The 27,092-nt window shown below is 36.5% G+C and overlaps 1 protein-coding gene across 8 annotated transcripts in view; it reads right to left on the bottom strand.

Annotated features, from left to right (window-relative positions):
* NAV3 (neuron navigator 3) overlaps positions 1–27,092 on the bottom strand; it is an 889,111-nt gene that overhangs the window by 254,284 nt on the left and 607,735 nt on the right. For all 8 annotated transcript variants that reach the window (XM_070454242.1, XM_070454243.1, XM_070454238.1 and 5 more), the window contains 2 exons: positions 12,964–13,081; positions 12,266–12,318 (listed from right to left, as the gene is read on the bottom strand). In XM_070454242.1, the coding sequence (XP_070310343.1) occupies positions 12,266–12,318; positions 12,964–13,081 (171 nt within the window). The remainder of the gene's footprint in view (positions 1–12,265; positions 12,319–12,963; positions 13,082–27,092) is intronic.

Here is a 27,092-nt window from a genome sequence, read left to right as displayed (position 1 = left end):
ATGATTATTCTTTGAGACATTTCCAAGACCTTAAATACATATATAATCTCAAGGAGAGATGATTCCAGAGTAACGCAATGAATGTTATAGAGAAACAGACTGCTCAACAGTCTATTCATGATCAGAAGTAAAGAGACTAGGAAATTTATTAGTAACTAAGATAGCATATTAAAAAGCAGAGACATTACTTTGCCAACAAAGGTCCGTCTGGTCAAGGATATGGTTTTTCCAGTGGTCATGTATGGATGTGAGAGTTGGACTGTGGAAAAAGCTGAGTGCTGAAAAATTGATACTTTTGAACTGTGGTGTTGGAGAAGACTCTTGAGAGTCCCTTGGACTGCAAGAATATCCAACCAGTCCATCCTAAAGGAGATCAGTCCTGGGTGTTCATTGGAAGGACTGATGCTGAAGCTGAAACTACAATTCTTCGGCCACCTGATGTGAAGAGCTGACTCATTGGAAAAGACCCTCATGCTGGGAGGGATTGGGGGCAGGAGGAGAAGGGGATGACAGAGGATGAGATGGCTGGATGGCATCACTGACTCAATGGGCATGAGTTTGAGTAAACTCCGGGAGTTGGTGATGGACAGGGAGGCCTGGCGTGCTGCGATTCATGGGATCACAAAGAGTTGGACACAACTGAACAACTGAACTGAACTGAAGATTATCTATCATGGTTACAAAGATCTCTTCTTCTAAAGTTGCCATAACATTTTTTCCAGGGGTAAGTGTTGATCAGCTAATTAAATTGAGATGCTCAAGGTTACGCAGAGAGAATATGTCAGAGTCTGTGTCATTAACTTCACACACACACACACACACACACACACACACACACACGTGCGCGTTTCTGCTTCAAGGGAAGCCTGAGCTAGTCCTGGAAAGGTTAGGAAAGGTTAACCAAAGAACAGGATGTGGTGTGAAGTGAACCCAAGGAAGGTGCAATATGGGAACTGTTGAGGGCTGAGAAACACCTGAAGTTAAAGGACTCGCAAGGAATTTAGAATAGCTAGGAATATTAAGAGTTGAATGCTACTTAAAACTTTTCCCACAACTTCTTTGTTATCAATGTGAAAATAGGCCTCTCTGGCGGCCTTCAAAAGGTTTTAAGAAATTATGTCAGAGGAAAGATCAGGAAGAAGTGACTCCAAGAACAAGAATCTTGAGATCTGGCAAATCTAATGGCAGAAGATGAATCCATAGAGAAAAACAGGTGCTGGATGTGTAACATCTTCCATGTCTTGCTAGTGGCTGGGCTTGATCTTAAAGCTCAGGATGGTAATAGTGTATTCAAAGCAAAAGAAATAAATTGTCAGTGTTGCACTGAAGATATCTTTTTTTTTTATGATCACACAGTATATACATAGGTTTATAGATAGAAATTAATAAACGTTTCACAAATCAATTTCTACCCATATTATCTGCCATGCACTTTAATTTTTAAAAGTCTATTTTAGTGGGTTTAATTTTAATATGTCATTTGTAAAATATTAACTTCACAACAGGCTGAACTGTGAGGAACCTGATACTACATGTCAAGCACAGAAGCAGGGAACATGGTTTAGAAGCCACTTCTTTCTCCATCACTCAAAATTCCAGCACAGGAAGGGAATTCATACACATTAAGCATGTCTATTATTTACTCCAAATGCAAAATCTTTACATTTTCACCATAGATGCTGTAAAATTTGATATTTTGATCATTCAGTAGAGGCTTAGAAATGACATACCTTTTTATAAGTTAACACAATTGAGTACACAGCAGAACCAGAGAATTCAAACTCATCCCCATCAGTCTTCAATAAAATAACAATTATTGCCACACTATGCTTCCTACCACTGTAACTGAGGCATTCTGAGTAAGTCAGTTCCAGCTTTTGACTCAAGCTCTCTACATGATTAACAGACAGCAAGGAAGGATACAGATCTGGCACAAGGTAGGTGCTGCAGAACAATGTGGTTGAACGTAAGGATGAAATTGTTCAGTGAGAGAGTATGGGCTTCCCTAGTAGCTCATTGTAAAGAATCTGCCTGCAATGCAAGAGACCTAGGTTTGATCCCTGGGTCGGGAAGATCCCCTGGAGAAGGAAATGACAACCCACTCCCACTCCAGTATTCTTGCCTGGAGAATCCCATGGACAGAGGAGCCTGGCAGGCTATGAGCCACAGGGTCTCAAAGAATCAGACACGAATGAGTGACTGATGGGGATGAGTTCCAGCTGGAATCAAGATTGCCTGGAGACATATCAATAACCTCAGATATGCAGATGACACCACCTTTATGTCAGAAAGCAAAGAAGAACTAAAGAGCCTCTTGATGAAAGTGAAAGAGGAGAGTGAAAAAGTTGGCTTAAAACTCAACATTCAGAAAACTAAGATCATGGCATCTGGTCTCATCACTTCATGGCAAATAGATGGGGAGACAGTGGAAACAGTGACAGACTTTATTTTTTTGGGTTCCACAATCACTGGAGATGGTGACTGCAGCCATGAAATTAAAAGATGCTCCTTGGAAGAAAATCTATGACTAAACTATATAGCATATTAAAAAGCGCAGATATTACCTTACCAAAAAAGATCCATCTAGTCAAAGACTACTCCACTAGTCATGTATGGATGTGAGAGTTGGACTATAAAGAAAGCTGAGTGCCAAAGAATTGATACTTATGAACTGTGGTGTTGGAGAAGACTCTTGAGAATCCATTGGAAAACAAGGAGATCCAACCAGTCCATACTAGGGGAAATCAGTCCTGAATATTCATTGGAAGGACTGATGCTAAAGCTGAAACTCCAATACTTTGGCCATGTGATGCGAAGAACTGACTCATTGGAAAAGACCCTGATGCTGGGAAAGATTGAAGGCGGGAAGGGACGGGGACAACAGAGAATGAGATGGTTGGATGGCATCACCAACTCAATGGACATGAGTTTGCATAAACTTCGGGAGTTGGTGATGGACAGGGAGGCCTGGTGTGCTGCAGTCCACGGGGTCGCAAAGAGTCAGACACGACTGAGTGACTGAACTGAACTAACTGACTACTGATTTCAGATTTCTGGCATCCAGACACATGAGAGATTAAAGTTCTACTGTTTGAAGCTACATTTATGATAATTTGTTATAGTAAGCACAAGAAACGAACACAATTATTACTTAGCAGAGCAGCAGGGCAACGGTGAGTCTTTAGCACGTCTGAGGGTGAGCTGGGGCCGGGGAGCATGCAGATCTCTGGGCCTCGTCCTCTGAGGATTGATTTGTTAATCTGTGGGGAGTGTAGATGAAAGATGAAGTTTCACTAGGTACCTCCTGCCACTGTGCGCTCTATCTCATGCTTTGCTTTGCTCTTTCAAGTTAGTTTGTGCCGTGGGGTAGGGTGAGGTAGGAAATAGTACTTCTGTCTAGCTCTTCAGTTTGTTTTTGTGTTAAGTTGGTCTGGGGTTAGACACAAGATTAAGCACTACAGAATAACAGTTTAAAGTTTTGCACTCAAATCTGGGTTTGAATCCTCGTTATGACATTTATACCCTGTAAGAAATCAGCAAAATAAATTGATACTGTTTTTACTCTCCTGAAGCCTCAGCTAACCTATCTGTGAAATGAGAAGGAAAGCAGCTCCCACATAGTATATTATGTGAGGAATACAGACGTTTATGAAGAGCTTAGCTCTATACTAGGCATATGTGTATCTATGTCTGTGTGTATACATGTGTATGTATATATTTTCATACTAGAAATGTCCCATATAAACACACATATTACAGAATGTGTTTACATGACCAGTTAGATAGATATATAAGGGTACTCATATGGAAAATTTATTAGGACTCTATCAGATAAAAATTGTTTTTTGTTCAAAAGTCTATATTCTGCCTCAACTGACTTGGTGTTACAGAATAATGAATATCATTTAATATTAGTTGCCTATTAAAGATGATATTAAATCTTTATTATAGGCTATAATTGCCAATATAAAGTTTTATAAATATAAAATTATAAAATATTGCATCACTACCTATTAACCTGAAAATATATTCTCTGGGTTTTTAGTAAGTTCTTGCTTCTCCGTTTGTTATAGAGAACAAAACAAAACAAGAAATTTTTGTTTTTTATTATGAAGTTACAAAACTGTTCTAAACTTACATAATATCTATGTATATATACTAAATATCAGGGTAAAGGTACATATAGTAATGTTTTCCAAATGTATAATTTCACCATAAAATCTATAAATCATTATCCCATATGCCTATATGCTCTCCAAAACTAACCAAAGCTTTTATTCCTGCTGTAGATGGAAGAAACAAGTATTGTATTAAAGAAAAACACTCATTTATGTTGCAAGTTTGGAGGGAGGGGGGAGAGGAGAAGGATCCAAACACTAAAGAAGGAGGGAGAGGTGGAAGAGGAAGAGGTTAAAATCTAAAGACTTGAATTTCAGACCTTATTTTGTTAAATGCATTTATTAATAAGTTTAAAAGCATTCTGGCCTAGACTCAAATAGTTGTTTTTTAGTCTTAAATAGACACGAGAATAAACACTGATTCTTCTACTTCCTGAAAAGGGACATAGGCAGCCTCAATGAGGCAAGTTCTTTCATAGGTTTGCTCTGATGGTGCAATGAAAATGCAAGCAAAGCATCTCATCCATCACTGGATAAAGACAGCTGGCATTTAATCTACAAGTGAGTCAATAAGTGATGCTGATACTGCCACACTCTCAGGTCCGTCTCTAAGGCTTGATGCTTCTATGATGCAGTTTCATAATGGGCTTCCCAGGTGGCACTAGTGGTAAAGAACCACTGGTAGTGCAGGATATATAAGAGACCTGGGTTTGATCCCTGAGTCAGGAAGATCCCCTGGAGGAGGACATGGGAACCCACTCCAGTGTTCTTGCCTGGAGAATACCTTGCACAGAGGAGCCTTGTGGGCTACAGTCCACAGGACCATAAAAAGTAGGACACGACTAAGTGTCCTAGTGACTTAGGATACATGCATGTGATGCAATTTCATAATACTTTTTATGTTTGAAACATGACTCATACAAATTAAAGGGCAATAAAATGTTTTAAAGTGTAACCCGATATGTCATGAATCTTTGTCTTGTGGCTATCCACACAGGTCAGTTTAATTTAACTCATATTAAATCATTTAATAAAGGAGACTGGGTACATCTGCTGATTTTCAAGTAATTCGTCTTATCAAAGATATACTTCTCAAATGAACATACTGAGGTCAAGTGAACAAGTTTCCCCTATTTCATTTTGTTTTTCTGTCCACTTTTACTTACAGGTTTTTAAGCTAAGAATATCACAGGTCATACTTAAAATGATCTCATATCTCAGTATATTGTTTTCCAAGCTAGGATTTTAAAATTTTCTCTTCTTTCATATTTTTTTTTACTATTGAGTATTCAAAGTGGCAATTTTTTATTAATTTGAAGAAGGGAATTGAAAAAGATGGAGAGGTAGGTTCTTTTTAAAAACTAGACCATTTAAGGTAATAAAAGCTAAAATTATGAAAGGATTGCTACAAAATATGTTTTCTAATATTAGGTATAACTGTATTTCATGTTTACTGGGATAGTGGCTTATCAGTGGGAAACAACTTACAGCATTTTAAGCCAAACTACTAGGGATAAGAACATTCTAAATATTTAAGAAAGTGGTTGATATTAAAATATACAGCAGAAATACAAAGTACATTTGCAATTGTTTTTTCCATACAGATATAATACATGTAAATTCATGGCTAATTCATTTCAATGTATGACAAAAACCACTGCAATGTTGTAAAGTAATTAGCCTCCAACTAATAAAAATAATGGAAAAAAAAAGCTTAATAACTACCTGAAAAAACAGAAATAAGTTACATCCTATCTTCAAAAAGAGAGAAAAAAATGTATGTGGAAATCGGTATTCAATGCAAAATTAGTTACTTTAATTTCTATTTGAACTACTAATGACATAAACCATTAAAATATTAACACTTATAAGAAAAACATTTACACTATTTACTCCATATTATAAAGTTAATGTAGAAAAGCATTCTTATATTTTAAGCATTTACTTAATTTCTGAAAGGCAGACTAGATAACATTCATAAAAGTATTGTTTTTCATTGTAAATTAGACTTAACACATGTTAGGAAATATCTTTTTTACCTTACTATGGACGCTGTTTTAAAAAGTGATAAAGACTGAAAACCCAAGTACATCTCTAAGATGAAACACTGAACAGAAAGCATGGTCTTTGCTGTTTTGTTAAATCAGTATAGCAAGTCAGCATTCCAACGGATCTCAGAGTTCATCAGTCTGATTTCCTCACTACAGAAATCAGTGTAGACTTTGAATATTTATGGAGTTTTTTCCTGAATCATCTAATCAGAATTAGAACTCCAGTGATCACTGTCCTTTAAACATGACACAGTTACTCTCAACGTCCCCATTTATTTCCATTTCTTCATTCACACTTCACATTATGAGTATACTGAGCAACTTCTAGAGACAAACTCAGTTTTAAAAATCATCAGGGTGATTTATATTAATAATATAAGTAAATTATACCAATAATTTAATATAAATTTCCTAACACTTGTAGTTTATGCTTATTTTTCGGAAGTGTGAGTCTAAATAAAAAATAATGAAACTGTTAAGTAAACTAACAAAGTAGATTTTTAGTTAGTGGTTCTTTAGAGATCAGAGCTCTATTTGTAGGAAAACATTTGTCTTCATTAAGCTATCTTTTTCTAGACATTCCAGAAGATGAACAGTTTCAAAATGGCAGGGGATCATGTGAATGGACTAACTTAGCAATATTCCACTCCTCTGAGTCATAGTGCTAGAATCCTGCAGTGTGCCATTTATAAGATTTTATTAAATCTTTAGAGCATTCCAATATTTTATCTTTTCCCTATTTGGTTCGAAACCCCATCTTATCTTACCTAAATAGATCCTTTAAAAGGGCAGCAAAAACAAGTTGTGGCTGGAAGAATTAAAACTTGAAAGGGCAACATACAGATAAAACAACAGAATAATTTTTCTATCAAGAATAGCTTCCCTGTCTGGATTCTTGTAAACTATAGAAATGGAACAAAGATGCCTGTGAAGTACAGTAACTATTGTGGCAGCCACAACTCTGTAGAACATGGATTCAGAGAATTAAGGGAAGACTAAAACCTATTATTTCATCTAGGAACAGAAAAGGGTAAGAGGCACAAACATTCCAAAAATCCTCATATCAGCAAGTTTCAAACAATATGGTACGATAGGAAAGAAGGTAGAAGGTTGTGGCTGAGAAAACAATTGAGTTACTAGAGTGAGGTGAAGAGATAAGCCAGCAAAGAAGGACAAGCTGTGAAGTGCATTTGCCAGATTCTCGGTTCTGCCCCATAATCTAACTCTTGGCTTGCAACTATTGCACAATCAAATTTCCTAATCCCTCCATGTATTTATGAAGACTGTTAAATACCATGGTCTATTTTATGAGTGTTCTACTTTAACCAATGGAGCTAACTGGCCAAGTGCTCTAATGGGCTATTTTAAAATAAAAAAAATTTTGTTTTCCAAACGACTCTTCCCCTACGTGTCTTTCATTTTTGTCTTGCACTTGTGCCTCTGCATTTCAAATACACTTTGGGCATTTTTTTTTCTGCTATTTTTAATCTGCTGGGCATTCTGGACATTCCTGGTATTTACAGTTGACTAATTTATTTCCTCATATAATCTCACCAAAGTTGTGGTATGCAGCATATATTTTGAATCCTGAAACCACCCACCTAGAAATTACTTAACAGGTGACATCCATATTAGTAACTTCATCTTTGGATGAGGTTAAATATAGTATTGAATAAGCTCCTACAAATTTAGCTCTGTTTTTTTTTTTCCAGGATGAATTTAGTCTTAAGCTTATTAAAGAAAGATAGCAATAGATAACAGTTGAAACAATAAATACCAATTGGAACCTCTCAAAAATCATGCTAATAAACTGCTGTAAAGACAAGTTCATATTGTCTTAAATATCTGCTCTTTAGTCAATGATATTTGAAAGAATTATTGTTGAATTGTACGTTATAAAATACTATATCAATTTTCCTTTATATTGTAAGGTAACCATTACAGAATAACATGGAAAAGAGCACATTGATATTATCTAATAATCTAAAATCATTACCATGTTTATTTGAATTTCTTTAATTTCTATGTAATCCACTAACAAATACCGCTTCATGCAATCATATTCCCTTATGACATGACATAAAGGAAAATGTATTCCCATTGTTTTCCAACATTAAATCTTCCACCCCGACTTCAAGTTTCCTCCTCCGCCACTTCCCTGAGGATCTGGCATTTCCCTGGAATCTCCCTCCTCTCTCCTTACCGCTTCCTCCTCCCCTACTTCCCCTTTGCAAAAACTCCCCTCACCCTGCCTTCCTCTGAAACCACGTTTTCCCTTCAACAGGAAAATCCTAGAAAAATATTAAAGACTCAGTGGCTATCTGCCCCTCTCAGCCACCCTTGAACACGTGATCACCCTTACAGAAGATGTTTACTTGAAGGTCATTAATGCCTGTCTAATCACTAGAACTAATTTTTCACCTTTGGTATACCAACCTATTTTTTAAGTAGCCCTGGACAGCATCCATCACATTCCCTCATTTTACTTTTCCCTGTCCCGCTAGGCTAACCCAAGTATGCACTATAGCTTAAGCTACCATAGCGACCCTAAGGATCAACAATCCACATCTGTTGAGTGACCCTCTCAATGATGGGCTCACTTTCTGACCACTCTTTTCACCTGTTTCTGACTCCTATGCCTCTCCCTGTCACATACATGCTGGCATACCCCAACATGAGCACTTCAGCTTTCTTCCTGTCTGACTTCACACAGATCTCCTAGAGATCTCACCTTTGTCTACTTCAATCCATGCCTACACACTAGGTATATTCTAACCAATACCTTACTTCTCACCTTTAGGAAACACATGCCTAATTGCCTCCAATCACCTCCACTTGATGTTCCAACGGATACACCAAATTATATTAGTGAAAATCTGAATTTGTCATCTCCCCCCATTCACCTTTTAACCTGTTTTCTCCCTCCATAATAACCATCTTATTTAATGGTAACTATTTACTCATTCAGGTCAAAAAATCGGGGAGTATTGCATAGTCCCTACATTTTTCATCTCCCACACCCAACTGAAAGTCAACACTTAAGGATTCTACAATTCTCAGAAAGCACCTGGGGTGATCTTTTTAAATATTTACATCAGATCATAACATGGTCCAGCTTTAAAAGTCTTCCAAAGGCTCCTCAATCAACAGAGTAATACAGTGGGTCTTCCTTTGGTTCCACATAATTAGGCTTCCATCTTCCCCTCTGAACACTTCTCCCTGGGCTCAGATCACACGGTCTTCTGTTTCTGAAACACGCCAAGCTCACTCCCTCCACATTCCTTTGGTTCTTCCCTATGTAACACTGTCGTTATTACTTATTTGAATATTTGTTTCTGATTCTCAAGTGTCCCTATCCCTGGGACCTTATGTGCTCAGTTAATCTTACCCAAATATGAACATCTGGCTGTTATTCATCAGTTTCCTGTAGATTCATACAAGAGAATGTCTATTCTTAAAGGCTTAAAATAATCCAGTAAAGGTCTCCCTTGTGGCTCAGCTGGTAAAGAATCTGCCTGCAATGTGGGGGACCTGGATTCGATCCCTGGGTTGGGAAGCTCTCCTGGAGAAGGGAGAGGCTACCCATTTCAGTATTCTGGCCTGGAGAATTCCATGGACTGTGTAGTCCGTGGGGTTGCAAAGAGTCAGACATGACTGAGCAACTAACTGCTAAAAAAAAGGTTATCAAGTTTAAAATTAAAAAACAAACAAACACTTTGTAACTAGAAATAGTAGCAGACCTAGTTGTACCTTACCTTTTGTTATCAAACCTGAATGCCAACCCAAAGGCCATGAACAATCCTTTATACATATATATAAAGAATTGGACAAGTAGTTCTGTGATTAAGGACAGTGCTCACTGTTACTAATGCAGCATTGCTTGGCTATTACACAAAAAAAGAAGCAGGCCACATCCTGTTTGGGATAGATATATGAACTTTATAAACTTAGTCATGCTATCATAATTCTATTTCCTCTACTTTCTTATCTCAGATTAAAATCTGGAATTTTATTCATTAGTAATATGTTACCAATGCCAATTTTTAAGAACAGAGGCAAAAATGATTCAACCAAAAAAGTTACATTTGTGTCACATGTATTCATGTGAATCACCACAGGGAAGCCATGGCAATTTCAGATTAAAAATTCAACCACAAAAAAAAAACAACAAAAAATGAGGTTACAAGTCACTGTTACTCATAATTTCAGTGTCATTCTGACTAAGACTTTTGGCTGGAAAAAAACACCTATTTTATAACATATGCATTTCTCAGGTTTTGATTTTTCTGTTTTTTTTTTTCCATCAGAAGCAGAAATATCAACATAACATGTATACTAGATGTTATATGACATTTGAGGGCTAAATGAGCAGGAAGCAATAAAATTAAGAGAATCTTATGAGATATTTTCATATTTTCAGAATCTCAGGCACAGATGTTTCAGATGAATATCCAAGGACTGCAGCATCTCTGTCTATAGTTATGAGCTTTGGAGGTTTGTTTGTTATCTATCATGAAGCAATAGCTTGGCTATTCATTGAATTGTTATCAGAATCAAGTTGGAATGACAGCGGTGAAGATAAGAATTTTAGTATCCAACATCTCTTGATGATTGAAATAAGGGAAGTAAAACCAATAGTGTTGGGTTTGAGAAACATAACATGTGATATTCAGGGACTATAGTGCTTTTAAATAAGAAACCTTAAAAATTTTTAACAGGTATTAATTAGTGAATGTGCCCTTTATAAAGTTTGTAGCAGTAATATTCTGCATTTCCATAACAGGTTAGGTAGTAAAGCATGTCCATAGTTACATGTTATTATCATATTGTAATTAGGGCTCATTTTACAGATGAGAAAGCAGAGGCTCAGAGAAGTTACATGTCTTTACCAACTTTAAGGAGCTTTCACTGCAGCAGGGCCCGAAGGTATTGTAATTGCTTCCAGGAAAACTTTAGGAAACAACCATAACTAATTCTTATAGAGTCATCTCTGTGCCCAGAGTGATTAGATCAGGAACCTTCCCTAAAACTAAAGTGTTTTACAGAGAATCTTTCTTTATAGTCATTTTTTTCACAACAGCGACAGAGAGTTCATGACACTGTAATAGGTCCTTAGAGGGCTTAAACACACACACACACCAGACACGCTAGTTAATCACTCTTTAAAACTAAATTTTTTTTTATCATTTTGGATTTCAGTTTCCCAACACTACCTATATCAGGTTAGCAGGTCAAAAAGTTTATCATTTCTTTTCATTCTCCCTATTGCTGTCAATCAACTACTCATTATTTTTATTTTAAATGTCTATTCTATGCTAGAAAGAGTTTTGGAGAAACCTCATCTTCTGAATTTTGGCTGTCACTCCTAATTATATCTACTGATATAACTTCAGCTAAGGCATTTTGGTGTCAGTTTGTCCTATAAAATTAAGTTGTGGTTATTTAATTAATAAAGGGGTGGGCTTCTATCTCAGCAGTTTATCAATCTATTGTTTTATTACGAAATTCTACCCTTTACCAACTGGTCAAGATAAGAGAGGGCTGGGGGAGATATAGACCTAGATCGGCGACTTTCTGGAAAAGGCTATGAATCATATCCCCTAGTTAGTCCCTGCTCAGCAAAACCAGCAGCCTGCCTTTAGAGAGTCATTTCCAAAAGTGCTGAAGAGTCCATATGTTTATACTGGACTTTGTTATGAGCAAAGAAAATACTCTTTATATATTTTTAAAATGCACATGACAAACTTTTGTTCTTCAAATCAGTTGTTCAGACAAAAAGGCTCCACTTAAAACTGGAAATGGGATTTCCTACCACCAGTGAAATTATTCAGACATCAGAACTTTACAAAAAAATGTCAAGGATCTGATAAAACACCTGGAGACTTTTTTCAAAAGTCATACATATTCAAACATACTGATGCTATCACTTTTTCCTAAATTGCACCCAAAGAAAATATACATACATGATAGAATACAGTCAAATGGTTTCTTGAATAAGCAGGAACATATGCAAAAGAAATTCCTAGTCCATTTATAAATGCAGTTAACTCTGGAAGTGAAGACAGGCATTATATTTAGAATAAACATGATTCTTACCATCTGAGATTGACTCCTAGGACATCCATTGATATCTTCAACTTTTTCATTTGCTAAAGCCAAGAAATAAAATAAAAGAGAGAAAAAAAGAACAACATGCTTAAGCCATGAAGTGAAACACACACACAGGAGACTAAGGGAAAAAAAAGGAAAAAAACAAGCAAAACGCTGCTGCTACATTCACTGTGTCTCCTAAGCTGTGTATAGGAGGACATACTTGTTAGCAGCCGCCAAGTCCATATGCAGAAACCAGGCAAATAAAAAAAAAAAAAAGTGACTGAGAAGGAAGTTGCTGCTAATTCCTCAGCTTGTGCCAAATGACTGCTGACATGAAACCTTTCACAATTGTCCCTGCTGGATCAGGATACAGTTTCAAGGAATCTCAGAGTGTATGAGTTGCTCCAGCTAGCAGGCAGCACACATGGGAGACATATGGTTTAATGAAGCGTTCATTTCTGACAATTCAGTGTATGCAAAGATACAGCTCTAGCCATGTACGAGTATGGCCAAACTGCCTTCTTCAAACATTCTCACATAAACATTTTAATTAAATCACAGGGAGAGCTACATTAATCTCCCAGACACATGGACCAAGTTTCTAAGCATTCGACTTAAATTTTATTTTACCCAAAGTAGGTGGGGGCAGAGACTTTCAAGTTTTGTTTTGTTTTTTTTTTTTTCCAGAGGGTAGGTCTTACCAATGATCTGGATGATTTCTGCTAGCAGTACTCCATCTGCAATGTCTTGTTGCAAATCCTTGATCAGCCGCTTGTGGCCCGATTTTGCAAGGTAGTGGTTGGCCCAGTCTGTGTAAATCTGTTGAACAGAGGGAGGGAAGAAGTGAGATGAGATGAGGGAAAAGAGAGGCAATAAAAATGCTTCAGGCAAATGTTGGATACAAAGGGATGTTATTCTGGATCACATTCCAGCTTAAGAAGTCATAGCTCAAAAGGAAATAGTTGTAAAATAATTTTTAAATTCACTCTTTTTAAAAACCAGGGACTAGTCACTTGTGACAGAGCAAAACTCCCTTCCTGGATGACTAGTGAGGAAGCTCCTGTTTGCAAATCAGTTTCAGTTTTTACTCTCTTGCCTCTGGTTCCCTCATACTGAAAATAATCCTGTCTGTCCTTGTAAAAGGAAGCCACCTGGATTGACTTATATAGGAATCTCACTATAAAAATGTGTGTTTCTCTGAGCAGACTTTATTAAATCTGTCATGTGAGTTACTGCATGTGATAATATTTTGGCATCATTTTATGAAATAATTGCAGATGCCTAAGCTATTTTATTTGAATTGTCAAATCCCATTTCAGCTTCTCATAATGTGTTTTTATAAGAGAACAGAGGAAGTATATGCACCTATTATATAGAAATTAAATATAATATAGAATTGAGGTATATTATGAACTCTAAGCTTGGCTATCTATATAAAGTAGAGGTGTCTCTCCAATAACAGGTTATGATAGAGGAAAAAATTGAAACTGTTCAAAAACTTCACAAAAATAAAATATTACTAATTTTTCAAGTGTTACAGGCACTTACTGATGTAATATAATCTAATTATAATGATAAAATTTCAATTCCATGAGAGGCTTACATGGACATATTAGTACACTTATTACAAGGCAGACCATAACATTGATGTGATAGAAGAATGTAAACTTGAAATAAGAATAGAGGAGGACAAATAACTGAGAAATATAAAAATGCATTATAGAAGCAGCACTGGAATTAGAACTGGCAACATAACAGAACCTGAAGATAGGAAGTGAAGGGAAGGGCTTTCCCCCAGAGGGTACAAGATACAGAGAGGCGAAGGAACACAGGAATCAAGGGCACAGTTGAAAATCATGTAATTAAGGCAGGATGCCTGAAATTAGGACAAAGCAGACTGGAAAGGTAAGTTGTGCCTTGTGGTCATGAGCATTGAGACCCAAGCAAAATGCAAAAAAAGAAAAAAAATTTTAACAAAATTAATACATGTTTTTTATAAAAATAAAGTAAAAAAGAAGTGTAAAAACCGGACAAATAAAAGTTTCCCACAACTTGCAACCCCACCCACTTTTGAATAACTTGATATAAATAGTTCTAGAACTTTTTCTACACCTACACACTTCACCACACGACATCATATTACACACCATATACACACACTCATGACAGAATGCATAACCAAATCTAGCTCAATTTTACCTATCACTCTGCATTTTCAGCTTTTTATGTAATAATATTTTAATAATACTTCCAAAACCATTTTACAAAAATTTATCACTATTTTTGATGTTATATTATACATAGCATCAATCCCCCCTAGTGAAAGGTACTTATTTTGTTTAGAAATGTTTCTATCACTTCTAAATTTGTAAGCGACATCTTATATATGTGTCTTGGCACATACCTATACTAGTATTTTTTACAGGACCAAAATCTAAAAACGGGGCTGCCAAGTGTTTTTTAACGGATCCTAGGTACAAACATTTCAAAATATAACACAAAAGAAAAAGAGTGTTTCTTTATTTTAGAAAACATAAGGTGGCATCTTAGTGCATATGTACTGGTAGAATGTGTTCTGAAAGATATCAATAATTTGAGGTATAGTCTACTGCGTTAAGAAAAACATATATGATGGCAACACTACATCTTCTGTCTTCACATTCATTATCTTTATACTAAAGATTATTAAAGTGTAAGAAAAATCACTTGCACAACTGTCTCCTTGATTAGAAAACAAGCCTAATTTCTAGATTGACATTTTTATTTGTTGATCATCTTCCTTAATTAAGATTTTATTCTATTTGTGTTATGGCAAAATTTTAATTTTATAAGATTTGCACTGTTCATAATCTTAAAAAATTGAGCACTTTCCCTTTACCTACACATCAGTCGAACGATAGCATTAATAATTTGGTGCCTAGTAGAAAGTTCAATGTGAGCCAGACTTTATTTGTGCCTATCCCCGAGGCAGCGAGTAATTTATAAGGACCAGTTAACTGACTTTAAAGGACGCACAATGATGAAGAATATGAGTTCTGGGTCAAACACACATGGCTTGGAGGCCCAGCAGACTATTCGCTACCCCCTGGGACCTTGAGCAAATTACTTATATCTTCTAAACCTGATTCCTCATCTGCAAAATAAGGATGATGCAATACTTATAGTATTATGTCAGGACTAATAAGATTGAACTTGTAAAGGGCCTGTCACAGAGTTAATCCTGAAAAAAGGCCTATTATTATTAGTTTATGGCATCTAAATGCTATTTGCTATGGTGGCTTTCCAACAAATATTTGTTGATGTTATCATTGCGCAAAGGTTAAAAAATGTGGAAGTATTGGCAGCCGAAGATGGGAGAAACTGTATTCCTCGCTTTCTTACACTAGTCACATCTCTGACTCCTGCTATCTAATTCACTGAGGCCACAGATCTGTCCCCCATCCAAACTCCGAGGAATGTGTCCACTTTTGAGGCTGCACTGTTCTCATCCAGGCCTGCAGTGAATGCCTCCATCGTTACACCACCTCTGACAAAGCTCATACTACATGGATGCTTTTTTTCTTTTAAATGAAGGCATTAAATTGCAGAGATAGTGCTTATTTAATATTTATTTAAATATATACAAAACAGAATGCATTAAAAGTAAAAACAATATTACTTTAATTCTCCAAATGCACGCCAACAGTGCCTTATCCTCTATCCAAAGCCCTCTGGGACTTAGGTGAGAAAACAGATGGGAAGCCAGCTGGTTGGCTTCAAGACCTTGTTGAGAAAGCCTCTCACTGAGCTCAAGAAACATTTTTTCACTTGGTCCAGGATTTCTTCTAGAGGAATCCCAAGCCCAAGTGCTTTGACTTGTCCAGCATCTCCAACATGTGAAATTTTGCTCAGACAATAACTCTGACTTAGATGCAATCAGAAAAATATATTCAGATTAAATAAATGAACTTAAAAATTAGTTCCTATGTATTTTACTTAGTCCTTCTAATAGTCCTTCTACTGTGTAGAAGATTTGATTAAAATAAATCAGTGTTTTCCAAAAGGTTATAATATAGATGATGAAATATAAAACAATTACCTAGAAACTTTTATACATTTAAAATTTTAAATATAAGCTTATAGTTTCATATCTTTAATAAATTAAAACTTAAAATTTAAAAGAGTGGAAATAGGAAGTGTGTCTTTACGAAGACAATCTTCAAGTAAAGAACACATGGTATATAAATGGGTTTAAAAATCATCAATAAAGTTACTGTAATAATCTGATGAGAGCAGATATAAACAACCTTGTCAACCATCATTAAAATCTGTTGTTCAAGTAAATACAGAATTTATTTGAACAGAATGGTGAATTCAGAATGGTGAAATCATGACCAGGTTTTTGGATCCGAGCTCCAAAGTTGCCCTTGGTTAATTTCCACTAAAACAATCACATCATTTAACCTTCTAACCTCAGTTGAATGAGCAAAATGTATGTTAACATATTTTGTAGAATTGAATTAGAGGGGTTTTTTATGTGTGTGAAGAAAACTATATAATTGAAAATAACATCAAATTACTCATAAATCAATATTTTGTATTTTCTATAGCAAGATCACTGAGTATTTAAGTCATCAAAGTTCTGACCAAAACTTTAAATAGCATTTACCCGTAAGCATCTTAAGCCAACTTTCCTCAATCATTTTAACTGCAATGTTATGAGTATAAATGTTATCTCATGTAGTAATTATATTTCAGTTAATTCAGAAGAATTAATGAGATTACACTTACCCAAGTGCTACTTAGAAGCTCTAGCATATTTGTATGTCCAATTTTTCATTCACAGTAATTTAAAATAATAGAATGAATTGCACCATGGCATATTTTATACTTCATATTTATCAGCATGTGTTTTAGGGCCTGTATGCAACAGCAGGTATTCTTTAAGGAACAATCTACAGGGTTGAAATTTCTGCTCTGCCATTGAATAGCCATGTGGATACTGAATGAACATTTATTTCGTCTCAGCATCAGATTTTTCTCACCTATAAGCTGGTAATAGTAGTATTATCTACTAATGGAATTATTGTGAGGACTGAATAAATTTATACTCTTGGAACAAGGCCTTTCACTTACTAAATATGTGTTAAGTGTCAAATAGTGTTAGTAGTTCATGTTTCAATATAAAATATGTTAATTGTAATTATTTTATTAACATAATTCATCAGTATCACTGTCAAATCCTTAAATATTAGCTGTCTACCCAAATGCAGATAACCTAACTAATGAAGGAAAATTGCTGCAAGTTATAATGATCTCTTAAGTATTGATCCTATCATTTTTCTTTTACAGTGCTCACTTCAGCAGCACATACACTAAAATATTTCTTTCACAATGCTTATTTTTAATTTACAAAATAATAGGGTCAGAGAGAAGGCAATATTCCTGATTTCAAGCCATACTATAAAGCTATGGTCATCAAAACAATATGATAGTGGCATAAAAACCAATAAATAGACCAATGGAACTAAACTGAAAAACCTAAAAATAACCCAAGCATATACATTCAAGTAACATTTGACAAAGGGTCTAAGAACACTCAACAAGAAAAGGCAGTTAATTCAGTAAATGGTGCTGAGATAATTAGATATTCACATGTGAAAGAATGAAACTGCACCCATGACTTATAGCACTTTACAAAAATTAACTCAAAATGGACCAAGACTTGAAACTATGAAACTCCTAGAAATAAACACAGGTCTTTATTGACCTGTCTTTTGACATAGGTCTTGGGAATGAATTTTTGAATATGACATGTAAAGCTCAAAAAATAAAATTAAGAAAAGAACAAATGGGACTGTACCAAACTAAAAAGCTTTGACACAGCAAAAGAAACTATCAATAAAGCAAAAAGACTACCCATAAAATGGCGAAAATATTTGCAAACTACTCATGTGGTGAAGGAATTAATATCTAAAATACATTTTAAAAAATCATATAATGCAATAGGAAAAAATACAAATAATCCAATTAAAAATAGGCAAAGGATCTGAATAGACATTTCTCTAAAGAAAATATACAGAAGGCCAACAGGTATAAGGAAAGATGTTCAGTATTATCAATCATTAGGGAAATGCAAATTAAAACCACAATGTGATATTACCTCATGCCTGTTAGAACGGCTGTTATCAAAAAGATGAGATAATAAACACCGGTGTGAATGTGGGGAAAAGACTTCCTCCTTCCCGCTTTTTCCTTTTTACTCTATGTGAGAAGATGGATGTTAACGAACCTACTGTAGTAATAATTTCACAGTATTCGTAAACCAAAGGCTTCCCAGGTAGTGCTAGTGGTAAAGAACTCACTTGCCAATGCAGGAGACGTAAGAGACATGGGTTCGATCCTTGGGTTGGGAAGATACCCTGGAGGAGCAGGAGATGGCAATCCACCCAGCATTCTTGTGTGGAGAATCCCATGGACAGAGGAGCCTGGAAGGCTAGTCCATAGAGTCCCATAGAGTCGGACACGACTGTGGCTACTTAGCACACAACTGGCATATATAACTAAACTATCCGGCTGTATGCCTTAGACTTATAGAGTGATACATATCAATTATTTCTCAATAAAACTGCAAATGGATAAATAAATATGGCAAAACACATAAAGCAAACAAAAATAGAAGACAAACACAGACACCACATTGCTTTTGTTTTGTCACAGTGAAACAACATCATGAGTTCTACTTTGATTCTCCATGGAGTCTTAAACTTTTGCTCATGATGACTTCTTTTTAACTACTGACAACAAAATGTACTGCTGTTGTGTATCACAGCAATCTATTCCTGAATTTTTTAACCATAATTTCAGAATTTGATGAGTGTATTTTAAGTAACCTGACAGTTAAATAAAATAATTATGACTTTTTATTATTGCATATACTGCACAGAGGCACACAAATGTGTCAGTGAGAGACAACAATTTATTTATAATGAGTGTTAAATGATCAAAAGAATGTAGATAAGTAGGTTGTGAAAGACAGACTATTTAGTCAAGAATCTATTTTAATAGAAATACATTAACCTATAACCTATAGTCCTGAATATTCATTGGAAGGACTGATGCTGAAGCTGAAACCCCAATACTTTGGTCACCTGATGCGAAGAACTGACTCCCTGGAAAAGACCCTGATACTGGGAAAGATCAAAGGCAGGAGGAGAAGGGGACGACTGAGGATGAGATGGTTGGAAGGCATCACCACCTCAATGGACATGAGTTTGAGCACGCTCTGGGAGTTGGTGATGGGCAGGGAAGCCTGGCGTGCTGCAGTCCATGGGGTCACAAAGAGCTGGTCATGACTGAGTGACTGAACTGATAACCTAATTAGAAAATATTATAAATGAAGTCTGATAATTTTTAAATATTAGTTGAGCCAGTTTTAATCCTGCATTTACTTATACCATTAGTTTCTCCCCAACAGTCAAGGAGTAGTGACATTCCCATAAGCACCACTCTTCAGTTTATTAAAATTACTGACTTTCAGAAGTCAAATAGGCTCTCCTAAATCCACAGCAGACAGAAATCATTCTGAAAGCCAAGAATTTCCATGGCAATAAGAGGCTTCTGCATTATATAAATCAGCAAAGTACTAAGCACATGAAAGATAAGCCATAAGTGGTGGATTAGGGAAGTAGTTTTCCCAGAAAGAGAACTAGTACTGGCAAGAGAACTGGAAGAAAGGAAAGGTGCTAAGGTGTGACCTAACAGGCTGCTTGTCTAGGTAGAATTTCACAGTAACATTTGGACCCAAGAGAGATCCACAAAGCATCACATGTACCAAAAAGTTATGGGACATCATCTGTTTGTTTGTTTTTGCTTTTTCCAATTCCTGAAAACAATATGGAACTATCTAAGGCAAGCCACTGTCCTAGAGAGTATTGGAAATCAGGACAGGAAGAATGCTGAGAACTGACACGCGAAAGGACAAAAAGTAAGAAAGATGTGATCACAGGTTATGATCAGTACAGTCTGACAGGCCGCCTAAGTTTCACCACTCACCAGGCAGCAGCAGACGGGAATGGTGGCCCAGAAGACGTGGCATCACAGAGCCATGGGAACAAGTGACCCTGTGCACCAACCTCCCAGACTGCCCTTCAGAAAGAAATGTGCACAGGGAAGGCGAAGACTCCAGAATCGACTGCGCCTTTTCTGGTCACACCGGGCTTTAAACTGGAAGTACCTGAATACTTTCATTTGGGAAAAATCCATTTTCTCCTGCTGAATAGGAATAGAGACTTAAAAGCTATAATTTTATACACCTCAGTATATGACTCAAAAATCCCTGAATAATAGCAAATTTGGACAAAAGGATTAGAAAAATTACAAAGGATTTAAGATTTAAAACATGCTATTTTTAGTCAGCTTGAAATTTGACCCCAAACTGGATCTTCAGTTGTTATCACAGAACTGGTAAGACCAAAGACCCATGGAGGTCAGTGTCATGCCTCTTGCAGACCTTATAGAAATCTCCATATGAGGGCTATGAGTGAATGTACGTGCTCAGTCATGTCCGACTCTTTGCAAGCCCAAGGACTCTAGCCCACCATGCTTCTCTGTCCGTGGGATTTCTCCACTCAAGAATACTGGAGTGGGTTGCCATTTCCCTCTCCAAGAGATCTTCCTGACCCAGGGACAGAACGCACATTTCTTGCGTCTCCTACATTGGCAGGTGGATTCTTTACCATGCACCATCTCGGAAGTCCCAAAGAGGTACTATTATAAAATGAACACATTAAAGGCTTTTGATAATATCAGTATCATCACAATGTATGTAATAGATTCACCGACTATATGATTAACTCAGCTACTAGGAACATATCGCTTATGAAGTTTTTCAAACAATTCACGTTTGGATGTTGATTAAAAGTGAACATTAATTTTGCTTACAGAATTAGCAAAGAAATATGATAATAATTAGTGCTGGCAAGAGTGTGACAGGGCATTCCTATAAACTTCCAGATGAATGTTTAAACTGACCAACTTTTCTGAAAAGCTACCTCCCAGATTCAGAAGTAGTGCTTCTCAGCACTTTTGAGGGGGAACTTCATTGCCACTGTATTTCTTTGATGAGTTAATTGTGTATTTGCCCATTTTTTCCTAGGGTAGTCACTTTTTTAATCACTGATATGTAAGCCCTTGTATGACTGATTATTTAATTAGCTTTCCCTACTAGACTGACTTATTTAGTTTTGTTGACCTTATATCCAAAGTGCCTACTGTATTCCCTGGCATACAGTAGTCAGTGAATAAAAACTTGTTGAACAAATGAGCTGAAAAGCAGTTACTTAATAAAAAATTGTTGAAGAAGTTAAAAAAATGAATATTAATGAATAAACAACCCAGCAAATCAGAAGAAGGACTTTGAAAGCAGGTAAATTCTAAAGTAAGCATAAAATAAACTCTGATAATTTCCTTTTACTATTTTTTCTTTCTCACATCCAATCTCTAACCCAGTTCTGTTAACTCTATCTTCTTCATGCCTTCTGACCCTTCAGCTCCATCGCTGATGTAATTGTTCTGGTTCAACTTTTCATCATCTCTCACACAAATTACTTTAAAAGTCCTAGCAATTGTTTCTAAGTTAGGCAGGCTAAGTGCTAAACTATTCTATATACTATAGATAGGAACTGCTTTAAAGTGCAAGATTATTAAATTATTAAGTAATTTACCTTCTTACCTAAAAATTACAGGATAGCTCCCACTTGACTTGAGAAGAAAAGTTCCTTCTGAAGCCAATTTACTCCAGTTTTTAAAAGCAACTTTGCTCAAAGAAAAATGGCAAAAAAAAAAAAAGATTAAAAAAAAAGCCACAACTATGAAGGTTCTAGAAGAATGATGGAAGATTGAGGAATGCCATCCAAAAGGATGAGCTTTGACAAGCAGAGAGAAGGGAAAAGCATATCCCATATCTATGATGAAGGATAATGAAACAGAGGGGGGTGTATTTCATATTCTGAATTCTGAATCCATTTGTTCAGAATAATTCCATTTGTTTAGAGCATGGGGAAGAAGCACATTGAAAAGCTAGAGAAAAGATAACAGGAATCAGGTAAGGGTCCTGGGCAAAGAAGGATATGTCAATAGTTTAGGTGAAAGCTTACTCTTATGTAGGAGACATAAAACTGACAGATATGACTGTATTTCTAACCTGTAGCTCTAGTACAGCTATGGAGGATAGTTTGGAACAGAGTAAAACAATAAAGGAGATTACTTAAGTGGATTTCACATGCTAGCAAGGTAATGCTCAAAATCCTTCAAGCTAGGTTTCAACAGTATGTGAACTGAGAACTTCCAGATATACAAACTGTATTTAGAAAAGGCAGAGGAACCAGAGATCAAATTGCCAACATCCATTTGATGACAGAAAAGGCAGGGGAATTCCAGAAGAAAACATCTGCTTCATTGACTATGCTAAATCCTTTGATTGTGGCGATCACAACAAACTAAATTACACAGAGACGGGAATACAAGACCACCTTACCTGCCTCCTGAGAAAGATGTATGCAGGTCAAGAAGCAATAGAACTGAACATGGAACAATGAACTGGTTCTGAATTGGGAAAGGAGTACGTCAAGGCTGTATATTGTTACCATGCCTATTTAACTTATATGCAGAGGACATTATGAGAAATGTAGGGCTGGATGAAGCACAAGCTGGAATCAAGATTGCTGGGAGAAATATCAACAACCTCAGATATGCAGATGATACCACTCTAATGGCAGAAAAGGAAGAGAAACTAAAAAGCCTCTTATTGAGGGTAAAAGAGGAGAGTGAAAAAGCTGGCTTAAAACTTAACATTCATAAAACTAAAACCATGGCTTCCAGTCCCATAACTTCACGGCAAATAGATGGGGAAACAATGGAAACAGTGACAGACTTTATTTTCTTGGACTCTAAAAGCACTATGGACAGTGACTGCAGCCATGAAATTAGAAGACATTTGCTCCTTGGAAGAAAAGCTATGACAAACCTGGATAGCATATCAAAAAGCAGAGACATCACTTTGCTGACAAAGGTCCATTCAGTCAAAGCTATGGTTTTTCCAGTAGTCATGTACAGATGTAGAGTTGGACCATAAAGAAAGCTGAGCACCTAAGAACTGATGCTTTCAAACTGTGGGGCTGAAGAAGACTCTTGATAGTTCCTTGGACAGCAAAGAGATCAGACCAGTCAATCCTAAAAGAAATCAACCTTGAATATTCATTGGAAGGACTGATGCTGAAGCTGAAGCTCCAATACTCTGGGCACCTGATGCGAAGAACCGACTCCTTGGAAAATACTGTGATGCTGGAAAGATTGAGTGCAAGACAAGAAGGAGGTGACAGAGGATGAGATGGTTGGATGACATCACCGACTCAACACACATGAGTTTGAGCAAACTCAGAGAGACAGTGAAGGACAAGAGAAGCCCGGCGTGTACAGTCTAATGGGTCACAGAGAACTGGACATGACTTAGCAACTGAACAGTAAGTTAAGATGTAAGACTTTTCTTTCTCATAGTGAAATAAATACTTCACCACCCTGGTATTTTCTAGAAACTCTCCCTTAAAAGAGCAAGAGCAAAAACCAAAAATTCTAACTCCATGACTATAATACATGAACATGGAAAGCAGATGAAAGAGTGATACATGACTTAGCAAAGAGAAGTAAAGAAACATCAAACCTACAAGATCTGCAGAGGGAGATACCAAAGCAATGCAACGAAGTTTTCCCATAGAACCCCAGAACAGCTCAGAAAGTGTGGGCAACAGACCAAATGGAAGCTGGGAGGAACCAGAGACAAGAGCTATAGAATTCCTTGTCTCCCACTCATACCATTAAAAGCCTGGAAATACAGACCAGGGAAATTCCAGACTGAGAGTTACCAGTCAGGCAGGAGGGTGGAAGCATAAGAATGAAAATGAGAAATTAAATATTATGCATCATGCAGTTGAGACTCCAGCAACTGTCTTCCTCTATTGGCACTCTTTCTCCTTCAGAAATGCAGGAGTATATTTCCCCCCATTTTCATTCCAGCCTCATTCCAGAACTGGAAAGTCTTTCTCTGACAACAGTAGTTATCTCTAAGACCAAAGACAGCAAAATTTAAGGTACCCAGTGAATCAAGCAGCTGGCCAGTGGGGGACCTATAATTAATTCCAGAAGACATTAAGAAATGTGTGGACATGTGAACATAGCTTTATAGTGTGCACATAGAGTTGAAGCTTATAATACATTTGATAAAATCCTCTAAAATAAAATACAGACACCAGATGGGTAGATAAAAGAGTCAGAATAAAATACTGTAAAAGGCAGGAGTAGACTAAAACTTCAAGGAAGTTATAATATTAGTGTCTACCACTTAGTAGCCACCCAAAAGAGTCTGGCTTTCAGTCTTTCGGGCCATCTGTATGCAAACCATATAGATAACATATACATGATACTTTCATTTTTATATTTTAATAAAAAATTAATATTTCTTAATTGTTTAAAATATCTGATTTGTGGCTGCAAAGAAGAAAACGCCTTAATGATGACATGTACACTTCAGGTACATGTCACAAATATCACTAATAATACATTCCATGTGAAGGGATTACCAGTCTTAAATAAACATGATTAAAATTCATATTCATGCAAAAATACCACTTTCCATTACTACTGCACTTAGTGCTTTCAAGTTCTTTGAGAGTTATTTCCTATATGAGACTACAATACAACTAGACCACCTACTGCATTTATTTTGAGCATAAGCCAGATGGACCAAATTATCATCAATATTCTCAAATCTCACGCTTGCAATTCTATGGATCCCAGTGACATGTTTTTGGTATGAAGCTGTCAAATGCACCCCTTGACTTTTCTTAGTCAAGGGGTGCATTTTACCGAATTTACTGAAACAAATTATATTGACATTTTCATTTACAACTGCATTTATCTGTTTAACTTTATACCACAAATTATTAGCTTGGAATCTAATGACCTCTCCCTATAGACATACCTCTGAGATATTGTGGGTTCCATTCTAGAATACCTTAGTAAAGCAAGTGTCTCAACAAAGCAGGTCAGAGGAATTTTGTTATCCAGTGCATATAAAAGCTACGTTTACACTATGCTGTAGTTTATTAAGTGCAATAGCCATTAAGTTGAAAAAATTTACATACCTTAAATTAAAAATACTTTATTGCTAAAAATTTTATCATCTGAGCCTTCAGCAAGTCATAATCTTTTTCAACAGTAACATCAAAAAAAAATTACTGATCACAGATTATCATAACAAATATAGTAATAATGAAAAAGGCTGAAATATTGTGAGAAATACCAAAATGTGACACAGAAACATGAAGTGAAAAAATACTACTGGGAAAGCTTGATGCAGGGCTGTAACACACATACAATTTATAAAAAAACCTATTATCGGTGAAGTGCAATAAAGCGAAACAACAAAATGAGGTCTGCCTCATTGCTATTGGAAATAAGAAAATCTTAGATGAGCAGGAACAGACATAATGTAATGCAAAAGGAAAATCTGGTGATATTCTAGCCACCTGGCTCCTTTATCCAAATAATCATTTCCCACAATCCTGTGAAGGCTCCCTGGCATCCGTTTGCAGTCATGAGTCACTGATCCATTTCAGCACTGCAAATGGACTGACAGCTTCAGCTTTCAAGTCCTATTTTCTCCTCCACTTAAGATTTTAAGTGTGACCATCATCCTGGGCAGTTTCCTCATGAGTGGGTAATCCATTAAACACTGCCAGAAATAAAATATATAAATAAGAAGCATCTACCCAGTACAGAACTATATAAAAAAGATCTTCATGACCTAGATAACCAAGATGGTGTGATCACTCACCTAGAGACAGACATCCTGGAATGAGAAGAGACAGACATCCTGGAATGAGAAGTCAACTGGGCCTTAGGAAGTATCACTATGAACAAAGCTAGTGGAGGTGATGGAATTCCAGTTGAGCTATTTCAAATCCTAAAAGATGATGCTGTGAAAGTGCTGCACTCAATACACCAACAAATTTGGAAAACTCAGCAGAGGCTACCAGATGGGAAAATGTCAGTTGTCATTCCAATCCCAAAGAAAGGCAATGCCAAAGAATGCTCAAACTACTGTGCAATTGCACTCATCTCACACACTAGCAAAGTAATGCTCAAAATTCTTCAAGCCAGGCTTCAACAGTACATGAACTATGAACTTCCAGATGTCCAAGCTGGAATTAGAAAAGGCAGAGGAACCAGAGATCAAATTGCCAACATCCTCTGGATCATTGAAAATGCAAGAGAGTTCCAGAAAAACATCTCCTTCTGCATTATTGACTACACCAAAGCCTTAGACCATGGATCACAACAAACTGTGGAAAATTCTTCAAGAGATGGGAATACCAGACCACCTGACCTGCCTCTTGAGAAACCTGTATGCAGGTCAGGAAGCAACAGTTAGAACTGGACATGGAACAGACTGGTTCCAAATAGGAAAAGGATTATGTCAAAGCTGTATATTGTCACCCTGCTTATTTAGCTTATATGCAGAGTACATGATGAGAAATGCTGGGCTGGAGGAAATACAAGCTGGAATCAAGATTGCCAGGAGAAATATCAATAATCTCAGATATGCAGGTGACACCACCCTTATGGCAGAAAGTGAAGAGGAACTAAAATGCCTCTTGATGAAAGTGAAAGAGGAGAGTGAAAAAGTTGGCTTAAGACTCAACATTCAGAAAACTAAGATCATGGCATCCTGTCCCATGACTTCATGGCAAATAGATGGGGTAACAATGGAAAGAGTGAAAGACTTTACTTTTGG

This window comes from Odocoileus virginianus, chromosome 24, assembly GCF_023699985.2.
Source record: "Odocoileus virginianus isolate 20LAN1187 ecotype Illinois chromosome 24, Ovbor_1.2, whole genome shotgun sequence".
Taxonomy (NCBI): Eukaryota; Metazoa; Chordata; class Mammalia; order Artiodactyla; family Cervidae; genus Odocoileus; species Odocoileus virginianus.
This window is presented reverse-complemented; position numbering and strand designations above follow the sequence as displayed.